Source organism: Mandrillus leucophaeus, unplaced genomic scaffold (genome assembly GCF_000951045.1).
Source record: "Mandrillus leucophaeus isolate KB7577 unplaced genomic scaffold, Mleu.le_1.0 Scaffold302, whole genome shotgun sequence".
Classification (NCBI taxonomy): domain Eukaryota; kingdom Metazoa; phylum Chordata; class Mammalia; order Primates; family Cercopithecidae; genus Mandrillus; species Mandrillus leucophaeus.
This window is the reverse complement of record NW_012103166.1, coordinates 1,613,949-1,632,680: the sequence shown is the minus strand read 5'-3', so window position 1 is coordinate 1,632,680 and position 18,732 is coordinate 1,613,949. Positions and strand designations below refer to the sequence as shown.

Here is an 18,732-nt window from a genome sequence, read left to right as displayed (position 1 = left end):
GGAGGGAGGGAGGGAGGGAGGGAGCGAGGGAGGGAAGGAGGAAAAAAATTTATGCAAGTTACAAGAGGGGTTAGATAAAATCGAAATCACAGTTTAGTAAGATAGATTTTTAAAATAGAGGAAAGGCACATATAAACAGTATTAGGAATGAAAAGGGGACTAAATACAGAGTTTAAAACTTCATAACAATGATGATGGTAATTTAAATATTAATATTTAGTAGGGGCTTACATATGCCAGCTGCTGTTCTGCACATCTTACATGCTTATTCAATCTTTATCCAACCATAAGTTAGTCATGATGATTGTCTCCATTTTACATATAAGAAAACTAAGACACAGGGTCACATACCCAGTGATTCCTGGATTCAGGGTTCAAAACTATGTCCACTGTCTCCAGAACTTACACTCTTAAATACATTATTCTGTTTTTGTATAGAGAATTCTATGAACATCTTGATGGTGATATGTATAACTTGGACAAAAAAGACATTTTCCAGAAAAACAGGGTATAGAAAGCCTGTACCATTAGAGAAACTAAATCAGAAATCAAAAATCTACGAAAAAACATAAGAGCAAGGCAAACATTCATAGGCAAATTCTATAGAATCATCATGATGCCCAACTTATTCATACTATTTCAAAGAATAGAAAAAAGGAAAAGTTGCCAAACTCATAAGATTATTTCGTATTACATGGTACTAAAATTGAACCAGGACAATAGAAGACAGAAAAAAAAACCCATAGGCCATTCTTACTAGTGATCACTGATGCAAATATTTTATTAAAATATTAGCAAACCCAATGGAACAATTTATTTTTAAAAATCACAATCAAAGAGACTTTATTCCATAAATGCAAGGATGTTTTAACAATAGAAAATGTTAAATGTAATTTATTTATTGAAATTCGGTCCCAGATAATTCTTTGTTATGAGGGTTTTCCTTGTGCATTACACAATTGTTTTTCTTTTTTCCCCAGCTTTACTGAAGCACAATTGACTAACAAAAATTGTATATATTTATGGTATATATTTTGATATACATAAATACTGTGAAAAGATTACCACACCCAATCTAATATGTCAGTCACATCACATAACTACCTTTGTGTGTATGTGTGTTTGGGAACAATTAAGATCTACTCTCAGCAAATTTCTAGCATACAATACAGTAACGCTAAATATAGTCACCATGCTGTACATTAGATCTCCAGAATTTATTCATCCTGAATAACGGAAACTTTGTACCCTTTAGCCCACATCTCCCCATTTCCCCCACTCCCCAGCCCATGGAAACCACCATTTTATTCTCTGTTTCTACCAGTTCAACTATTTTAGACTCCTCATTGTCTTAGTCTGTTTAGGCTGCTATAACAAAACACCATAGACTGGGTACTTTATAAGCAACAGAAATTTATTTCTCATAGTTCTGGAAGGCTGGGAACTCCAAGATTAAGACCCCAGCAGATTCAATGTCTGGTAAGAGCCCATTTCCTGGTTTCTAGATGATGATGTCTTCTTGCTGTGTCTTTCAGGATAGTTCTTTGGGTGGTCTGGGACCAACTCAGTTCCTCCCATTTTCTTGCTTGCTGTTCTCAAGCATAAGTATAGAACATGCTGGGAATACAACATCCTGAGTTAAGAAGGAACTGACTGGAACACCTCAAGCTCTGTTCCAGACCCTCCTAGAAACAGGATGTCCTTCAACACTTTAGCGCAGTGGCACTTGGGTATAAAACTCAGAGTGAGCTGCTTTCTGGGTTCTCTCAGCTGATGTGCAAGTGGACATGTGCAGACGAGACTCTATCTGTTTCAGGAAACTTTTCTGAGCCTTGGGGAACTGGCTTTCACTGAATGCTAGGCTTCTGTTGTCCTTTGCTGCCTATTAAATAATAAATCCACTTCATGAAACTTGTTTTGTGTATGAATGCTCTGTCTCACCAGACTCGGGCAAGTAACCAGTGCATGGTAAATTTGCTTTACAGTCCTTACTTGGTAAAAGGAACTAGCTAGTGCACTGAGTCTCTCTTACAAGGTTGAAGACATCATGTCTTTTTACCACTAAGTACTTTAGTGAATACTTCCTAAGAACAAAGACACTTTTTATATAATCACAGTAAATGTATCAAAGTTGAGAAATTTAACTCTGATCTAAGAGTATTAGCTAATCTATAGTTTATACTCAGTTTCATCAATTATCTCAACAATGTCCTTTATAGCTATTTCTCTTCCTGTTCAGATTCTAAGCCAAGGTTCTTCATTACATCTACTCATCTTAACCCATTTATGCCCAGTGTTCCATTATTGGAATGCTAAGCATGTGGGAGTTATTTACATCCTACTGCTCAAGGTCATCGCCAATGTCTGAATGCAAAAAATCAAAAACTTGCAACCTCAGGCATAAATGGGTTAACTCCCTAGTCTTTTTCAATCTTGATAGTTTTGCCTTCACATTTGTTTGTTTGAGGTTTCCTCATGATGAGATTTAGGTTATGTGTTTTTGACAGTAATATCACAGAAATGATGTGTCCTTCTCAGTATATATATTAAGAGGTACGTGACATCAGTTTGTCATAATATTGGTGAAGTTTACTTTGATCACTTGGTTAAAGTGGTATCCGACAGGTCTCTCCCTTATAAAGTTACTTTTTTGTCATTAATAAATAATTTGGGGGGACATACGTTGTAACTAAATAGCCTGCTTCCCATCAAATTTTTGCTCACTGTTTCACCTCAGTGATGATTTTCTAACTCCATTATTCCTTGTACATACATCAGTTGGCATCATACTGAGAAAAAAAAAGGCTTGCTCTTTGACTCCATTTATTTCTCAGTAGGGATTTGGTGATTCTTATTTTATTCTATGGGCTATATATTTATTTTAACGTCTGAATTGTCCCAGATTTGGCTAGAGGGAGTTCCTGCAGGCTAGTCTCTACATATAAGAGAAATTCTAATCTCAATATATTATTCCCCTGTCACCAACCAGACTTCTGGGATTCACTCTCCTAGTGTCAAATATTCTTTTTTTCAGAGAATGCATCATGAGTTTATATTAATAATGTAAACATAATTAGTAAAGTAAATCTTCTGAAAAAAATCTGAATTATTTTGGGGTAATATTCTATTTTGAGATCAACTTTATTAATATGGATATCAAGAGATAAATTTAGAAGAAAAATATTACCATTTAATGTACATGATTATGATAGATACGGTAATCCAAAGTAAGTTTGATAATCAATCCAGAGTTTATAAAAGACAAAGTTTTCATCCTTGTCATTCAAGTTCACTTTTATACCTAAAGCTGCAAAAAGTATTCAAGTTGAAAAAAGGATACGATATCAAGAAATCTGACTGATAGACACTTATCCAGAAATAAAGAGGTTATGGAAGGCTATTTCTACAGCTATTTCTCAACTTACATACAAATAACCACTGTCAATTGTTCATTTAATATTCCAAACTCTATCCAATATTCCACAGAGATACTACAAATAAAAACAGAAAATGCTGCCACAGAGGACCTTGAGGATGATACTGTTAACCCCTTTATTTTTGTTTTAAAAAAGCAACATGGGCCCAGAGAGGCGAACTGTTACAGAAACAGTGGAAAATCTAAAATTTGAATATAGTTTTCAGTATGTCAAGACAAGGGCTATTTTAATCATGTCATTTACAATGGTGAGATTGACAAATCAGTCCACAAAAAGCAGCTATTTAGCCAACAGTGTGGCTGAAACATTTAGCAATGAACAACAGTATTGCAGCAATCATTCTTAAAGTAATAAAAGTTATTATGTTGAAAAGAAGTTTTTTTAATGATGAATTTGAGGCTAGGTTAATTAAAAGACGATTGTAAGGTCCATCAATATTTGTTGGGATTACTAGCAGAAATTTATCGGGTCTTTAGAGGCTTGTGGCGCTGGCTCTTTAATGTGAATAATTTTACTATAACTTAGGACTTTCCTTTTCCACGACAGGCGTGGACCATCAATATGATTCAGACTTATGTGGCCTAATTAAGGTTGTTTGTGGCCTCTCCATTAACTGCCAACACTTTACGTGTAAATTTCAGATTTGTAAATCTACCCTGAGAATACAACAAGAAACATTTTCTGTATTAGAGATGATGTAATACTCGAAGCTGCTAAATTTTATTTTCTTGAACTAGAGTATTTTATAATGTAATTCTATATCTTCCCCTCATTTTATTTGACAAAAAATCTCTTCAATTTTTTAAGGATGTCCTCTTTAAAACTAAATTTAAGGAGCTGGGTTTACATGTAGAAATCATCCATGACACTCAGGCTTCCTCCATTATTACCTGTTTGGTGTGACCAATTCCTGGATCTCCTGTGACCTGAGGCCTTTTCCTTTACTCTTTCCTATCTTCCTCCTCTAACCAGATTTGAGGCTGAAAACAGGAGGATCGACCCTCCTGACACTATGCTCAGGTTTCTCCTAGTAAAACAGGCAGCTCTACCTCAAGCAGGAAGTGTATTCTCATATATAAATTTCAAGGATTGTCTTACAGTTAACACAAAGAAGCTATTATTTAGGTGCTTTAAATCTTCATGTGAATGGGAAGAGTTCCCATATATAGTTACCACTGGATGAAATACATTTCATAAAGGCAATATAGAGAAGAGAGAGAAAATGTTTTATTCACTTTAAAGTTGAAAACACAAAATGATCCAGAAAGCTTTTTCAGCAGTTATAGGGTGTTATTTTTCAAAACCTATTAAAGTTAATTACTTTTTTAATATTAGAATTGTCCATGATAACTAATAAAATGGGTAAAGCAGCACTGTACATACCCTGAGTAGCTGTTGGAGGTAGTTTGAGGGTATTGTCTAACTTCTCCCAAAGGTAAGTTGGTCGAGGAATGCCTTCCTCTGAGCTACAGAGCAGGATGACATCGCTGCCAATATCCTGGGATCCTTGGATTTGGCAGTGTGGGGCAGAAGGGGGAACTATAACAGGAAGAGTAAGCAATAGAGTACACATTTTACTGTGAGCCAAGTGATGACGGAGGAGACATCAACATTCAGTACACTGGACCCTTAGATTACATTGTTTTGGGAACATATACCAGGAGACAGCCTCACACCTGAACCCAGAGGAGTCATGTACCAATTCACGAGGCTTAGGCACAGGAGCAGACCTGCAGCTTTGGTAAGCAGAGGGCAAATATGCACAAAGGGGCTTCACTTTTTGATTATATTTTCAAGGTATCTTAAGATCTTCTTTTCACTCTGCTTCCTCTGAAGAATTCTTAAGATCCATTGTATCAACATGTTGCTTTTAAAAACATTGCTGAAAGAGGCCACTTTTAGAGATTTCAGGGAAAAGCAACCCTTATCCTGCCAACTATCCTCTGGCAAAGATCACTTTAACAAGGTCCTGCGTTACTTTACAGATGAAAACCGGACAGACCTACTTTATACCAAATTCTGCTTTATGGTGGGGAAAGTGAAACTAAGGTTCAAGTAAAAGCAGAGTTGATAATAATGTAGTGGACATTTCACAACCATTAAGACTGGACACAAAAAGCATGGAACAAAAATTACCAAAAAGAACACTAAAGGAAGAAGGTGGTAAAAACCAAAACACAACAAAACCATAAACTAAGCCCATGGCTTGAAGTTTCATGCAGGGGAATGCAGACGGTAGAGTTTAAATCCAATTTATGATTTATCTGTAATGCTAATGACTTTTCAGTAAATATGTACACCCTTTCCAAAATGAATAAATGAATGAATGAAAAAATGAATGCAGAGTATACACAGGAATCAGAAAAAAAAAAGAAGACTGGGTAGGGGAAGAGAACAATAAAAGGGTATGGGTAGGAAGAGTAAAAATCTTAGCAAATCCTAGTATCTACTGCGGTGGGACAAACTAATCTTTGATTGCCTTTGTCATTGTCACTGTGATGCCAGGAACGGAAATCCAAAATAATTCTTTGGAGGTAGCATTAATTATAAAATAAATTAAGGGCTTTCTTTTATCTTCTTTTTAAAAATGAAGCTGAGAAGTTAAGTCTGGACAAATGAAAAAAGAAATAATGTTAGATAATATAGGAAGTCAGTCACCTAACTTATAGGTATAAGTATCCGAATATTTAATTCCATTAGTACACTATACTCAGTACTCAAGAGTATTTTTGAATCTATACCATTTTTAATATAATACAATGAATATGATTTTGAGAATACAAATCCCCGACTTGGTCATTAGTTTTCTTATTCTGTTTGAAGGCTGGGAGAAAAAGGTACCAAAGGCAGAGGGAAAATGACAAGAATTCCCAACCCCTATATTCTTAAGTGACTCAACAACAATGAAGGAAAAAGAAAGGGTGGGTGGAGTTTGACAAGGACTACAGGAGTAGATTCTGAGACTTGAGTAGGATGGAGGAGAATCAAGAACATCAACCTTCTCTAAGTACTTCTTCCATCTCCCCAGATGAACTGAGTTTAGCCACCTCTACACAAGTATTCATTTAGAAAGCAGTATTTTATATTAGAGACAGAAGAACTGAAAAATCAAACATGTTTATAACAGATATAACTTAGTATGAGATAGTCTAACAACATGGTGTAATGGAAAGAGTGCTGATTTGAATAAGGAGATTTAAATTTTAATCTAAACTTTGTTGTTTATTTTCTATGCAATCTGGGGGGAAAAAAACTAAATCTATTTGGTCTCAGTATTAAGGTGATAATATTATTTATTCTTCAAACAAGGATACTTTTGAGAGTAAAAGGAGGCACTATTATAATTATGCCAGGACAACACGTGCAAGCCAAGAACTGTGGTGATCCTACTCAGTGTCACACAGATGTGAAGTAATAGTATTATTCTCACACATGCGAAAACTTCTGCTGTGTATTAAAATACGTCATTCTTGATTTAATTTGTGCTCAACAATAAGTTCTGTCCTGTAGAAGCTTAAGAAAACTGAGAGACCACTTCTGATGGTATTTGATACTATCTTTCTTCACCTTCAGAAGAAAGTCATTAAAGAGTAAGTTTTAGAGGCCACCAGAAATGAAGAAAGGAGGGGGAGACTATCTATAAGAAGCATGGAGAAGCAGAGAAGAGATGGAACTGAGAGAAGACAGAAAAGGAACATAAGCAGACTGAAGGTGTAGAAACAAGGGCAGAAGCAAGTATGCTTGAGAGCAGATTCGTAAGTCAAGCCCAAACAGCCCAGGACTCTTGTGTCACTCACCTAACACCGTGAGACCGGTGACCCCAATGTTCCTGCCCCCTATGTCTGGAAGGTTGTTGACCAGGCATTGGTAGGTTCCAGTATCTGATAACTGAGTGTTATTAATGAAGACAGAGACATTGGTGGCTGGCATGGTGCCTGTAAATCCTACCCTACCATGGAAACGAGGGGCACCGTCAAACATCTGTCCACCCTGATACAGGATGACCTGGAAAAGAAAGCAAAATAAATACACTGGCCACTCTATCCTCTCCTAGACACAAAACAATAACTATTTGGTAGACAGTACTAAAATGCTGCACCAAACGTTGGAAAATTTTATTTCTAATATGAGAGTTATCATCAACTTTTTTTCCAGTACTTGTTCATAGGTATCTTGGAGTTTTAATCTTTCACATACCAAATTAGAATAATATATTTTCCTTATCTAACACATCAGAACATAAAAAATATCTTTGCTGATACCCACCCTACTATCAGTTCATAAATATTTTTACCAGTTCAAAAAATTGATTCCAAAATAAAAATTAAAAAATATTAGCACTGCCATTCTCATGCTTATTAGGTCACACAATGATAGATCATAGGTATAGATTGAAAGTAAATAAATGTCACAGAAGGGAAGTAGAGTTACAAGCCCATGACTGCTGTTCTTATGTCAGCCTCTATTATCAAAGTTAAGTCTTCAGGGAAGACCTAGAATGACGTAACAAAAAGCCCACTGGGCTGTGAGTGAGGGACTCAGTTCTATTCAAGTTCTACCTGTAAATTTGTTTAGTAACTCTACTCAAGCTCTTTACTTCTTTAACTCCATCCTTGATTCCTAAAATAATAAGGTTGGACAAAATGATCTTGCAGGCAGAGTCTAACTACAAAAATTCTGTGAAGAAACAAAAGAAGCTTCTATTTAATTTCATATCAGAAAATTTAGCTTATCAAACATTTTGAGGTAATAATAAGCTTACTGAAGGAGAAAAGCTTCATTAACATTGTAAATAAAGGTATAAGCATTATCACAATTCATTAACTTCCTGGGCATTATTTTCTGCAGTGAGTTCTACAAATTATGTGTCTTTTTCCTGTAATTTTGCAGCTTATTGGGGAGTAGCTTCCATTTTCATGTACATTCTTTCATGTACACATTATATTAATAATTTATATGAGACTTTTTGAGCTGGCTAACATGGCTAGTCATGTTTTACTTTAAAATACTAGTGAAATTAAATTTTAAAAAAATCAACCACAATCTAATGTTACTTCCTTACTATTATCACTCTTTTAAAAGTATGCTCTCAACCATCTATGTTGGTGCCAGTCCCTTATGGTCAAAATTGCCTATTAGCAATGTTTTTGATAAAATTACAGGTTCCTACACAAAACACTCAGGAGGATATTCTTAACATCTGTTACCTTTCTAAAAAGAGGATAGCCTCTTCTGATAGTTGACTGATAAGGCAGAGGAGTAGGCCTTAAAAGAGCACACACACATTGAAAATGCCACCTTACTCTTGAAACCACAGATGTACTCAGGATGCTTCCCTACCCACCTCCTCTGAAAAGATTAACCTTTCAGAGGTAGCGCAGGATGGAACAGAAGTACCTGTTCAGGTTGGTTGGCATTGGAGAGAGGAGTGACCATCCAAATGACATTGAGGTTAATGAGGGCAGCACTGGTAGTGAAAGTGCAGGGCAGGACTGCTGTCTGACCCCGGGCCACTTGGATACTCCCAGGGCTCTCTGACACTTCCAAGGATGCTGCAACACCTACAGAAGAAGGAACAGGGAGGTTATATGCTTGTCCTTTCCCGATAGTCCAAACTCCTTCAGGAAGGTTTGTGTGTTTTATGTTATCACATTATTATTGATCATGTGAACAGACTGACATGATAGTCTTACTAAACAACTGCTGACCAGTCACTGAGTCAAAATAATAAAAATGGTTCATCCCTTTACCTCCTGGAAACTACAATAGAAAAACATTAGAAGCTCTTTACTCTCTTTTGGAAGATGCTATCTGATATGAGGCCAGATTCAAATACGACACAGATGAATTCAACTGATGGGGTTTGATGAAAGATTAAAAATAAACTGAATTTTCGAAGTGTTGTTACATAAGCACAGTGCAAAATTAAATGTTTACATATAAATCTAACAAATCATATAAATCTAACAAAATATGTACAGCACCCATACACAGAAGAGTATACAATGCCTAATAAAAGAAATCAGTTAAGACTAAATATATGCAGAGATATGTAATGTTCATGAATTGGTAGAGTCAATCTTAAGATGCCACTTGTCCCTAAATTGATCTATAGATTCAGAGCTAGTCCAGTCAAAACCCCAGTAGTCATTTTGCAGATATTGACAAACTCTAAAACATATAGAAAGACAAAGAACTAGAACAGCCAAAAGAATACTGAAAAACAAGAATAAAGATGAAGAATTCACACTACCTGATTTTAAAACTTGCTATATAGCTGTAGTAGAAGAGTATGGTACTAGCCTTTTAAGGATAGCCATACAGATAAATGTCACAGGGTTGAGAGTACGGAAATAAATCTTTATATTTATGGTCAAATGCTGCTCAATAAAGGTACAAGACAACTACATGGGGCAAAAACAGTCTTTTCAACAAATGGTGCTGGGATCATTTTATAGCAATATGCCAAAAATTAAATATTCTGAATACAAAATCAACAGAAAATGATCACAGACCTAAATAAAAATCAACAGAAAATGTTCATAAACCTAAAAGAATCATAACATACAAGTACTCAGCAATTTCGTTTACTAGGAATCTACTGAAGTAAAATGAAAAAGTATGTCCACATGAAGACTTGTCCATGAATGTTCATAACAGCATTATTTATAACATGTCCTGAAAAGGAAATAATACAAATATCCATCAACTGGTGAATGGACAAACAAAATGTGATATATCCATACAACAGAATACTGTTCAGAAACAAAAATCATCAAAGTACTGATACATCTTACAACATGCATGAGCCTCCCAAAACATATTTCTCAAGGAAGCCGGATGCAAAACACTATATAATATATGGTTCCACACATATAAAATGTCTAGAAAAGGCAAATCTATAGAGACAGAAAATAGATTAGTACCACCCAGGGATACAAAGGATGGCAAAGGGACTTGTAAATAGACTTAAAGGGACTTTTCAGTGATGGAAAACTAAAACTAGGTTCGTGTGATGGTTGCACTCTGCAAGTTTAAAAGTCACTGAAATTTATTTATTTATTTATTTTTTTGAGACAGAGTCTCACTCTGTTGCCAGGCTGGAGTGCAGTGGCACTATCTCGGCTCACTGCAAGCTCTGCCTTCCAGGTTCATGCCATTCTCCTGCCTCCGCCTCCCTAGTAGCTGGGACTATATGCACCCGCCACAATGCCCGGCAAATTTTTTTGTATTTTTAGTAAAGATGGGGTTTCACTGTGTTAGCCAGGATGGTCTCAACCTCCTGACCTCATGATCCAGCTGCCTTGGCCTCCCAAAGTCCTGGGATTACAGGCGTGAGCCGCCGCACCCGGCCAAAAGTCACTTAATTTTATAGTTCAAAGGAGTAATTTTATGGAATATAAATTGTATGCCAATAACACTTAAAATTCTAAAAAAGAAAACTGATTCACCAGAGCCAACTCATGGGAAATCAAAATAACTGTTATCTCTTCTGCAAAGCCTCCTCCCTGGGATGATGAAACAGTATGGAAATAACAGTAGATCAAAATAGGCCATGGAGACCCCACAAAGAAGTTATTTTAGATCATGAAAAACACATTAAGTCTGTGACAGTATCTCAAACTGTTTTACTTTGAAGTGATAGTATCTCAATTCTCCCAAAAAAAGTTAACAGAATAACACACTGTTATGATTACGATTAGTTTAAAAAATAAACATACATAACACCTTCCCTCTATAGAACTTCATGTTCTTCACATATAGTCTAATGATGTTCTCAGGAGTTAAATTTGCAGAATAAAATGTTTCATAAACTGTCTGTGGTAGAATATAAAGATATTCTGTGATATATAGAAGTCTATAGAAGAAGAATGTAAAGAAGTCTGTGATAAAATATAAATCTGATGACATCAGGAAAAGTTTCTAAGATAAATAACATTAGGGGAAGTCTCTAAATTTTTAAAAAGAAATTGAAAGAACCTCAGGAATTAGTGACAGAAAGGGAAGGTTACTTGATCATGAAGCAGGCAATGAATAGAATGAGCTACCTCATAAGGTACAAGTGGGTGAGAAAATGTATTTGTTATAATGATATGATAAATTCACAATAAATGCTGATAGAGATGTTTTTAAGAATGAGTGTGGAAGTCAACTAGCGCCAGAACCTCCATCACTGCATTCTTCAGACAATACTCCAAGGAAGAGGTAAAGGAAATATGATCCCACCTTAAACTATACGGGATTGTAAGTACATTCCACCAGCAATTCACTAATTTCAAGCTTAACTCAAATAATCTTTGATGTAAATTTTTAAAAATAACCAATATGAACTAAGAATGAAAGAGAAAGAGAAAGCAATCACAATAGGGTGAGCAGAGGACAAGGAGCTGTGCGTGACAGGGCTGGGAGCCAGGGAAGCCACAGGACTGCTGGCACAGAGCAAGCCTCTGGGGCAGCTGAAGTTGTGAAAAGCCAACTTCACTTACTTCACGTTTTTACATAAGTTCAATCCTAAATCTCACATTCTGAAATAGTTGAAGAAGAAATATTCTAGATGAGCTGCTTTCAGAACTGCAAAGGTGTAGGTTTGAAGCTGTACAGATAGGGTTTGAAATGTGGTACTTTCATCTATTTAGCTGGATGGCCCCAAACAAGTAACTTAATCTCTGAGTCAGTTGCTTCATCTGTAAGACAGAGCTAAATATTATCATCACATCATACAAGGAGTATGACGAGGGCAGTACCAGACGCTGAGAATGACTACCACCACCACTACAATTGCTAGCTAATAATTTTAGGTCACACTGACTACACCAAGTCCACATTAAGCTCTCTCTATATATAACATGTATTACATATATACATATATGCAAACTCATTTAATCCTATAAGGTACTTACTGACATTATTTTCATTTTACAGTAGAAAAACAGAGAATTAAAAATACAGCTCAAGGTCACACAGTCACAAAGCTAGGAAGTGGTAAGGTCTGGCTTCCAACCCAGGCAGTTAGTCTATAAGAAACACACACTTACTACTACACATAACTCAACACACAGAAATCATTCCATATGTGTTTGTTGTTATTATTATCACCCCAACATTATATGAGGACAAAATTTAAAACTAGAATGGACTTTTACATAAAGGCATTAGAAACTCCTTCTACTTCCTGCTTCTCAATCTGCAAATCAGTCCGCCTCACCCTCATCTCCCTCTCTCCTGTCAGATTAGAGGAGTTTATCTAGGACCAACCCCGTATGTGAGCTTTAAATACCATCTGCTTGGTGGTAGTGACCTTATCATAGTGACCTTATCATAGACTGCCCCATCCCGTAACTTCAACCCCCTTCTCTGCACTGGAGACTTCCTGATAGCATTTAAACATCCTCAAGGATTTAAACTGAAAACAAAATTCCTACCTCCCTACACCCCACAGTCCTCACCAGGGAGGTCCTAGCTCTCTGATACTTCATGTTAATCTTTTTGAAAGCACTGTCTATACTCTCTCCACAGAATCTATTCCTACTCCATAGTCTTCAATCTACTTCTGCCCCAATCACTTCTTAAAAACAATTTTCGCTAGGCTTCCCAGAGACCTCCTCGTGGCTGTATGACACTTGTCATCATTCCTGGACTCTCGTAAACATCTGACAGAGATGACCCTTCCCTCCTCCTTACAACATATCTTTCTCTTAGCTTCAGTGATGTTAATATAATTCACTTCTGGTTTTCCTCCCAACTCTCTGGACACTTCTCACTGTCTCTTGCTGTTTAGCCTTTTCCACATGGTTATTAAATGTTGGTATTTCTGAAAGTGCTGACTTGATGCCTTATTCTAAACTATCTCCCTATAGAATTTCATTTACCATCATGAATTCAATTCTCATGTAAATGCTAATGGCTTTCGAATTCATATCTCTAATCAAAACCTCTCCTGTTATATCCAATTGTCTCCTAGACTTCACCATGTGGCTACCTCAAAGGTACCTCAAAAGTCAGCGTGTCCAAGATCAAACTATTCCTTTGCATGCTCACCTCCCAGATATATCCTGGCTCCTTCCTGATGCTCCCTATGATTGTGAATGGCTCAAACAGGGCCAAGCTGGGCAAGCCAGACATTTAGAAAGCTGCAAGTCAATTCTGTCATCATCTCCCAAACCCAATCCATGATCAAATCTGGCACATTTTACTAACTGAATTTCTCTTGACTCCTGGAATCTGAGTCTTTACTCTGTTTCCTATCTTTCCTCTGTCTGGTTTGCTTTGTTCCAAACCTCAACTTTTTTACTTAGTAACCTACTCATAAACCCTGGCTTCTTTACTTAGTAACCTACTCATCATTTACAATAGCTCAAGTGATACCTTCTCACAAGAAAAGCCCTGACCTCTCAGTCTAGGTCAGAGTCTCACGAAGTAGTGTCAGAACACCACCAAGCTTTTAATCATACCTGGCGATTATTTAACAAATCCTCATCAGTATACTGTATGGTCTAAGAAAGCACACCACAGGAACTCAATAAATACATGTTGCTAAATTGATCTAATCCAATTCCTTCAATTTCCACATGAAAATATCAGGGTATTACATATACCCTAAGATACACACACACACACACACACACACACACACACGTATATACATATACACACGTATACATATGTACATACATATATATACACACACACACACACACACATCAGATGCCAAAGAGAGTTTTAAGACAAACTGCCCTCAAGAATTTGCACAAAGAAGATAGCTGAAAATTGGTTACATAACTTTGAGGACTACACAAAGGGAATAAATGAGTCAAGGGTGAAACTCTGTAAAGAGGCTTTGTGGAGAGAACTTCTAAATTAGAGCTGTGGTACACTATAAAGACTCACTCACCCTATTTCCACCTTGCAGGTGAACACACATGAAAGCTGGTGCAGGGTCATCTTAGGTCCTAACGAGAGGGCTCGCTGATGGGACCACAGTAGAGGAAAGTTGAAGCCGGATATCTGAACTCCTAGAGGGTATCTCACTGGCAGTCAGGGAACCATACTTATAATTCTGTATATAAATTAAGATTTTCTTGTTTTGTTTCATTTTTTAAATTTAAAGTGATCAGAAAAGTTGTATAACCTGCTTTAGTTCTCATCTAGGGAAAGAACTGACTCATGAATGAATGTAAAGGTATGCAGAAGACAACATTAAGTTACTCTGTGAATGTGTCTCATGGTTCCTCTTTAGTATATTGATAGAACTATGTGTAATAAAAAGTTCCCTAGAATAAGAATGAGGGAAATGGGTGTTTTATTTTGCATTTTTCATGCTTAATTTTTTTCTATCCTATTTAAAAAAACGAAAAAAAAAACCCTATTTCCTTTTAAAGTATATTTCCATGTTTGAAATTCTAGGCAAGAATTTAAACTTGAATGCTAAATATTAGATTAAAAATCCATTTAGGCTGGGTGCAGTGGCTCACGCCTGTAATCCTAGCATTTTTGGGAGGCTGAGGCGGGCAGATCACTTGAGGTCAGGAGTTCGAGATCAGCCTGGCCAACACGGTGAAACTCTGTCTCTACCAAAAATACAAAAATTAGCCAGGCATAGTGGTGGGCACCTGGTAGTCCCAGCTACTTGGGAGACTGAGGCAGGAGAGTCTCTTTAACCTGGGAGGGGAAGTGGAGGTTGCAGTGAGCCAAGATTGTACCACTGCACTCCAAACTGGGCAACAGAGTGAGATTCCATCTCAAAAAAAATAATAAATAAAAACACTTAAAATATCTTACAATTTGCAATATTTACATGTAAAATGCATACTTTAAGAGCGAAAGTGACAGCATTTTGCACTTGAATCTTTTCTTTGTATTTCACCCAAGAAAAAATGAGTCAACTCATGAATTCTGAATGACTCTCAGCAATTACATAAAAAAGACATAAAGTGCATGGTAATATTTCCTCTGAGGAGTTAAAGTCATAAATACAGTTGTCTGTAATTCTTATTTATATGCCTGTTTCCCAAGATTTAAAGCAGAAAAGCATTCACATTATCTCAAACCTCTTGGTACATGTTAGAGGAAATGAAGCTGGCAACAAAGAATCTTTAAAAATCCTAGGAAGTACCATCCACACTACACAGCCAAGAGAACAATGGACATTTTACAGTTATCTGCCTACTGCTAGAGTCAAATGACATGAAATCCCCCCTGCAAACGCATCAGAGAGAGAACGTCGGAAGTTCACAACGAGGACTGGCCCAAGCAATCCAATGGAGATTTCACAATAGCGTTCTCTGATGACTATGGAGCAAGGGCTCATGTTTCAGGATCAGCCCAACTGCCAGAACACTTCCCTCTGGGAATATAATCAGCAAAGCATCAAAAAGACTTTACGGCACTTTGGGAGACCGATGTTATCCTTCTGCCTAAAATGTTAATATCAATGGTCGCAAAATGCTTATTGGTTTATATCATCTCATATGATCTCACAAGCATTTCTTACATAAAGACATGTAAGGCATGTAATACAAACTTATTTAACCTATCAAATTAAGTTTTATAGTTTATCAGACTGACATGAATTCAAAAAGCAAAAATTCTACACTATCCTATCCTCGTTTTCTGAAGGAAACTAAGGAATACCACAATTCTCTAGCATTGTAGTAGTTTTTTAAACAAATCATTCTCCCTTCATATTTTAACCAAATTTTAATTAGATGAAATAATCTACCTTTATACTTACAATATACTCTTTCTTTTTACAAACTGCCATCTCAACTAAAAAAAATGTTTGCATTAGCTGAAATTCAATTATATTTTGGCCATTTACTCAGTGCTAAGTGAAATGAAGAGTAATAGCTCACTAACTTACCAATATAGATGGCTCTATTACATATTGGTCATCTACATTAATCAATTTACAGGATCACTGCCAAGTTTCTACTTCATTTTATGTCATATCACACAATATATTTTACGGTTGGTATACGATGGCAAGCTACCATAAAATTATATATCTTCATTTTCTGGCTGAAGCATTAAACATTCATTACACAGTCTATGTAACATGTAATAGTCTGGCTGTAATATGTAATTGTATTCTATTTCTGTGGTACTACAGTTTCCCTTTAGATATAATTTCAGTGCTTTCTCATTGACTTCTCCCCTTCAACCACAAACATTGCTCAGGGACCCCAAGGGCAAAGAGCATGCCTTATACTGAATTAATGCACGCTCTCTAGATTATCACTCCTCTTTGTCACTTTCCAAAAGATCTCTCTCTCTATATATATATGTGTGTGTGTGTGTGTATGTGTACATATGTATATATGTGTATATATATATGCGTGTGTATACATGCTTATTTGATTCCTACATGTCACGGCATATATATTACATGGGTAGCATTAACTCAGCAGTATCTCCTAAAACTTGGTGTGAACTTTATCAGAATTCTCTTCAGCAAGTTTCCTCTTATTATCACTTCCTCCTGATTTCATATCTGGCTATCAGTTTACATATTCTACTCCACTTAGGAATCCCCTTTTGAGGGGCAGTTAGTAACACCAGGCCTGCATTTCACATGGCAATTAATTAGTGCTGCCCCTTTAGACAAAACAGGAGCTTTCCACACTGCCAGGATCCCCACCCACTTCCTGTTATTCCACGATATAACCCACTTTACTCCATCATGTTACCTGTCTGACTCCTGTGGACATTTATGTTTGCAACCTCTTATTTAAAACTAAGCAAGTAATGTGATTACAATTAGCTATAAAAAATCAAGGCACAAAAGCAGAACCAGGTTTTGCAGTGTTATGATGGACATGCTACTATGATTGCTACCACACTCAAAACTGACTTCAGAGAAAGGACAAACAAGCAATTCCTTGAACATGAGTGGCTATGGTTTATGACATAGGATCTTATTTACATCCTGGCTACAAGTGATTGTACCAGGAATCAGCAATTCACCAAGGAGAGGCTGGACAGCTAATTATGAGGTAACTATTATAAGATAATATAGTTTGAGAAAGCAAAGAGTTTGGGAAAGCAGTAGCATGTGAAGACAGAAGAGTCAAGTAACTAAAACAGGCATAAAGAGGGATATTACATAATGACAAAAGGGCAGTCTGATTCATCAAGAACATAACAGTCCTGCGTATGCACCTCACAACAGAGTTTCAAAGTACAAGAAGCAAACTCTGACAGAACTAAAAGGAGAAAAAGTAAAAAACCTGCAATTATGGTGATTGCAACAAGTCTCAGTCATTAACTTATAGAACAGATAAAAACAGTAAAAACACAGAAGACCTGAACAATGAACATAATATAAATGAAAATTTTAGGATGTTCTACCTAACATCATAGAATATACATTATTTTAAAGTAGACATGGAACATTCATCAAGGCAGAACATATTCTGGACTATAAAATGAACTTCAGAAATTTTTAAATAATTAAAGTTATACAAAGAATATGAGTTAAACTCAATTAACAGGAAGAAATCTAGAAAACCATCATGTATTTTTTTTAAATCACTTCGGGCCGGGTGCAGTGGCTCATGCCTGTAATCCCAGCACTCTGGGATGCCAAGGCAGGTGGATCACCTGAGGTTAGGGGTTCAAGACTGGCCTGGCCAACATGGCGAAACCCCGTCTCTACTAAAAATACAAAAATTAGCCAGGCGTGGTCACATATGCCTATAGTCCCAGCTACTTGGGAGGCTGAGGCAGGAGAACTGCTTGAACCCAGGAGGCAAAGGTTGCAGTGAGCCAAGATCGTGCCACTGCACTCCAGCCTGGGTGGCAGAGCAAGACTCCAAAAAAAAAAAAAAAAAATCACTTCTAAATAATTCACAGGTCAAAGAAGAAATCACAAGGAAGACTAGGAAATATTTTTAATTCTGTGAATATGGAAACACAACATACCAAAATTTATGGGGAAGCAACCAAAGCATTACTTAGAGAAAAGTAATAGCAGCATCTAAATGTGCATAATAGAAAAGAAGAAAGGTTTATAATCAATGACCTAAGTTTCCACCTTAAGAAACTTTTTAAAAAAGTAATATAAATTAAATCAAATGCAGGCATACAGAAGCAAAGTATCAAGACAGAGTAGAATTCAATAAAGACAGGAAAACAACAGGGTAAATCAAATCAAAGTTTAGTTATCTGAGGTCAATAAAATTTATAAATCTCTAACCAGACTGACAAAGAATAAAGAGAAAAGTCACAAATTATCAATATCAGATATGAAAGAACAGACATAATTACAGATCCTACAGACATTAAAAGAAGAACAAAG

At 36.4% G+C, this 18,732-nt stretch overlaps 1 protein-coding gene across 3 annotated transcripts in view; it reads right to left on the bottom strand.

Annotated features, from left to right (window-relative positions):
* IGSF11 (immunoglobulin superfamily, member 11) overlaps positions 1 to 18,732 on the bottom strand; it is a 206,091-nt gene that overhangs the window by 14,612 nt on the left and 172,747 nt on the right. For all 3 annotated transcript variants that reach the window (XM_011987198.1, XM_011987197.1, XM_011987199.1), the window contains 3 exons: positions 8,835 to 8,998; positions 7,235 to 7,442; positions 4,821 to 4,976 (listed from right to left, as the gene is read on the bottom strand). In XM_011987198.1, the coding sequence (XP_011842588.1) occupies positions 4,821 to 4,976; positions 7,235 to 7,442; positions 8,835 to 8,998 (528 nt within the window). The remainder of the gene's footprint in view (positions 1 to 4,820; positions 4,977 to 7,234; positions 7,443 to 8,834; positions 8,999 to 18,732) is intronic.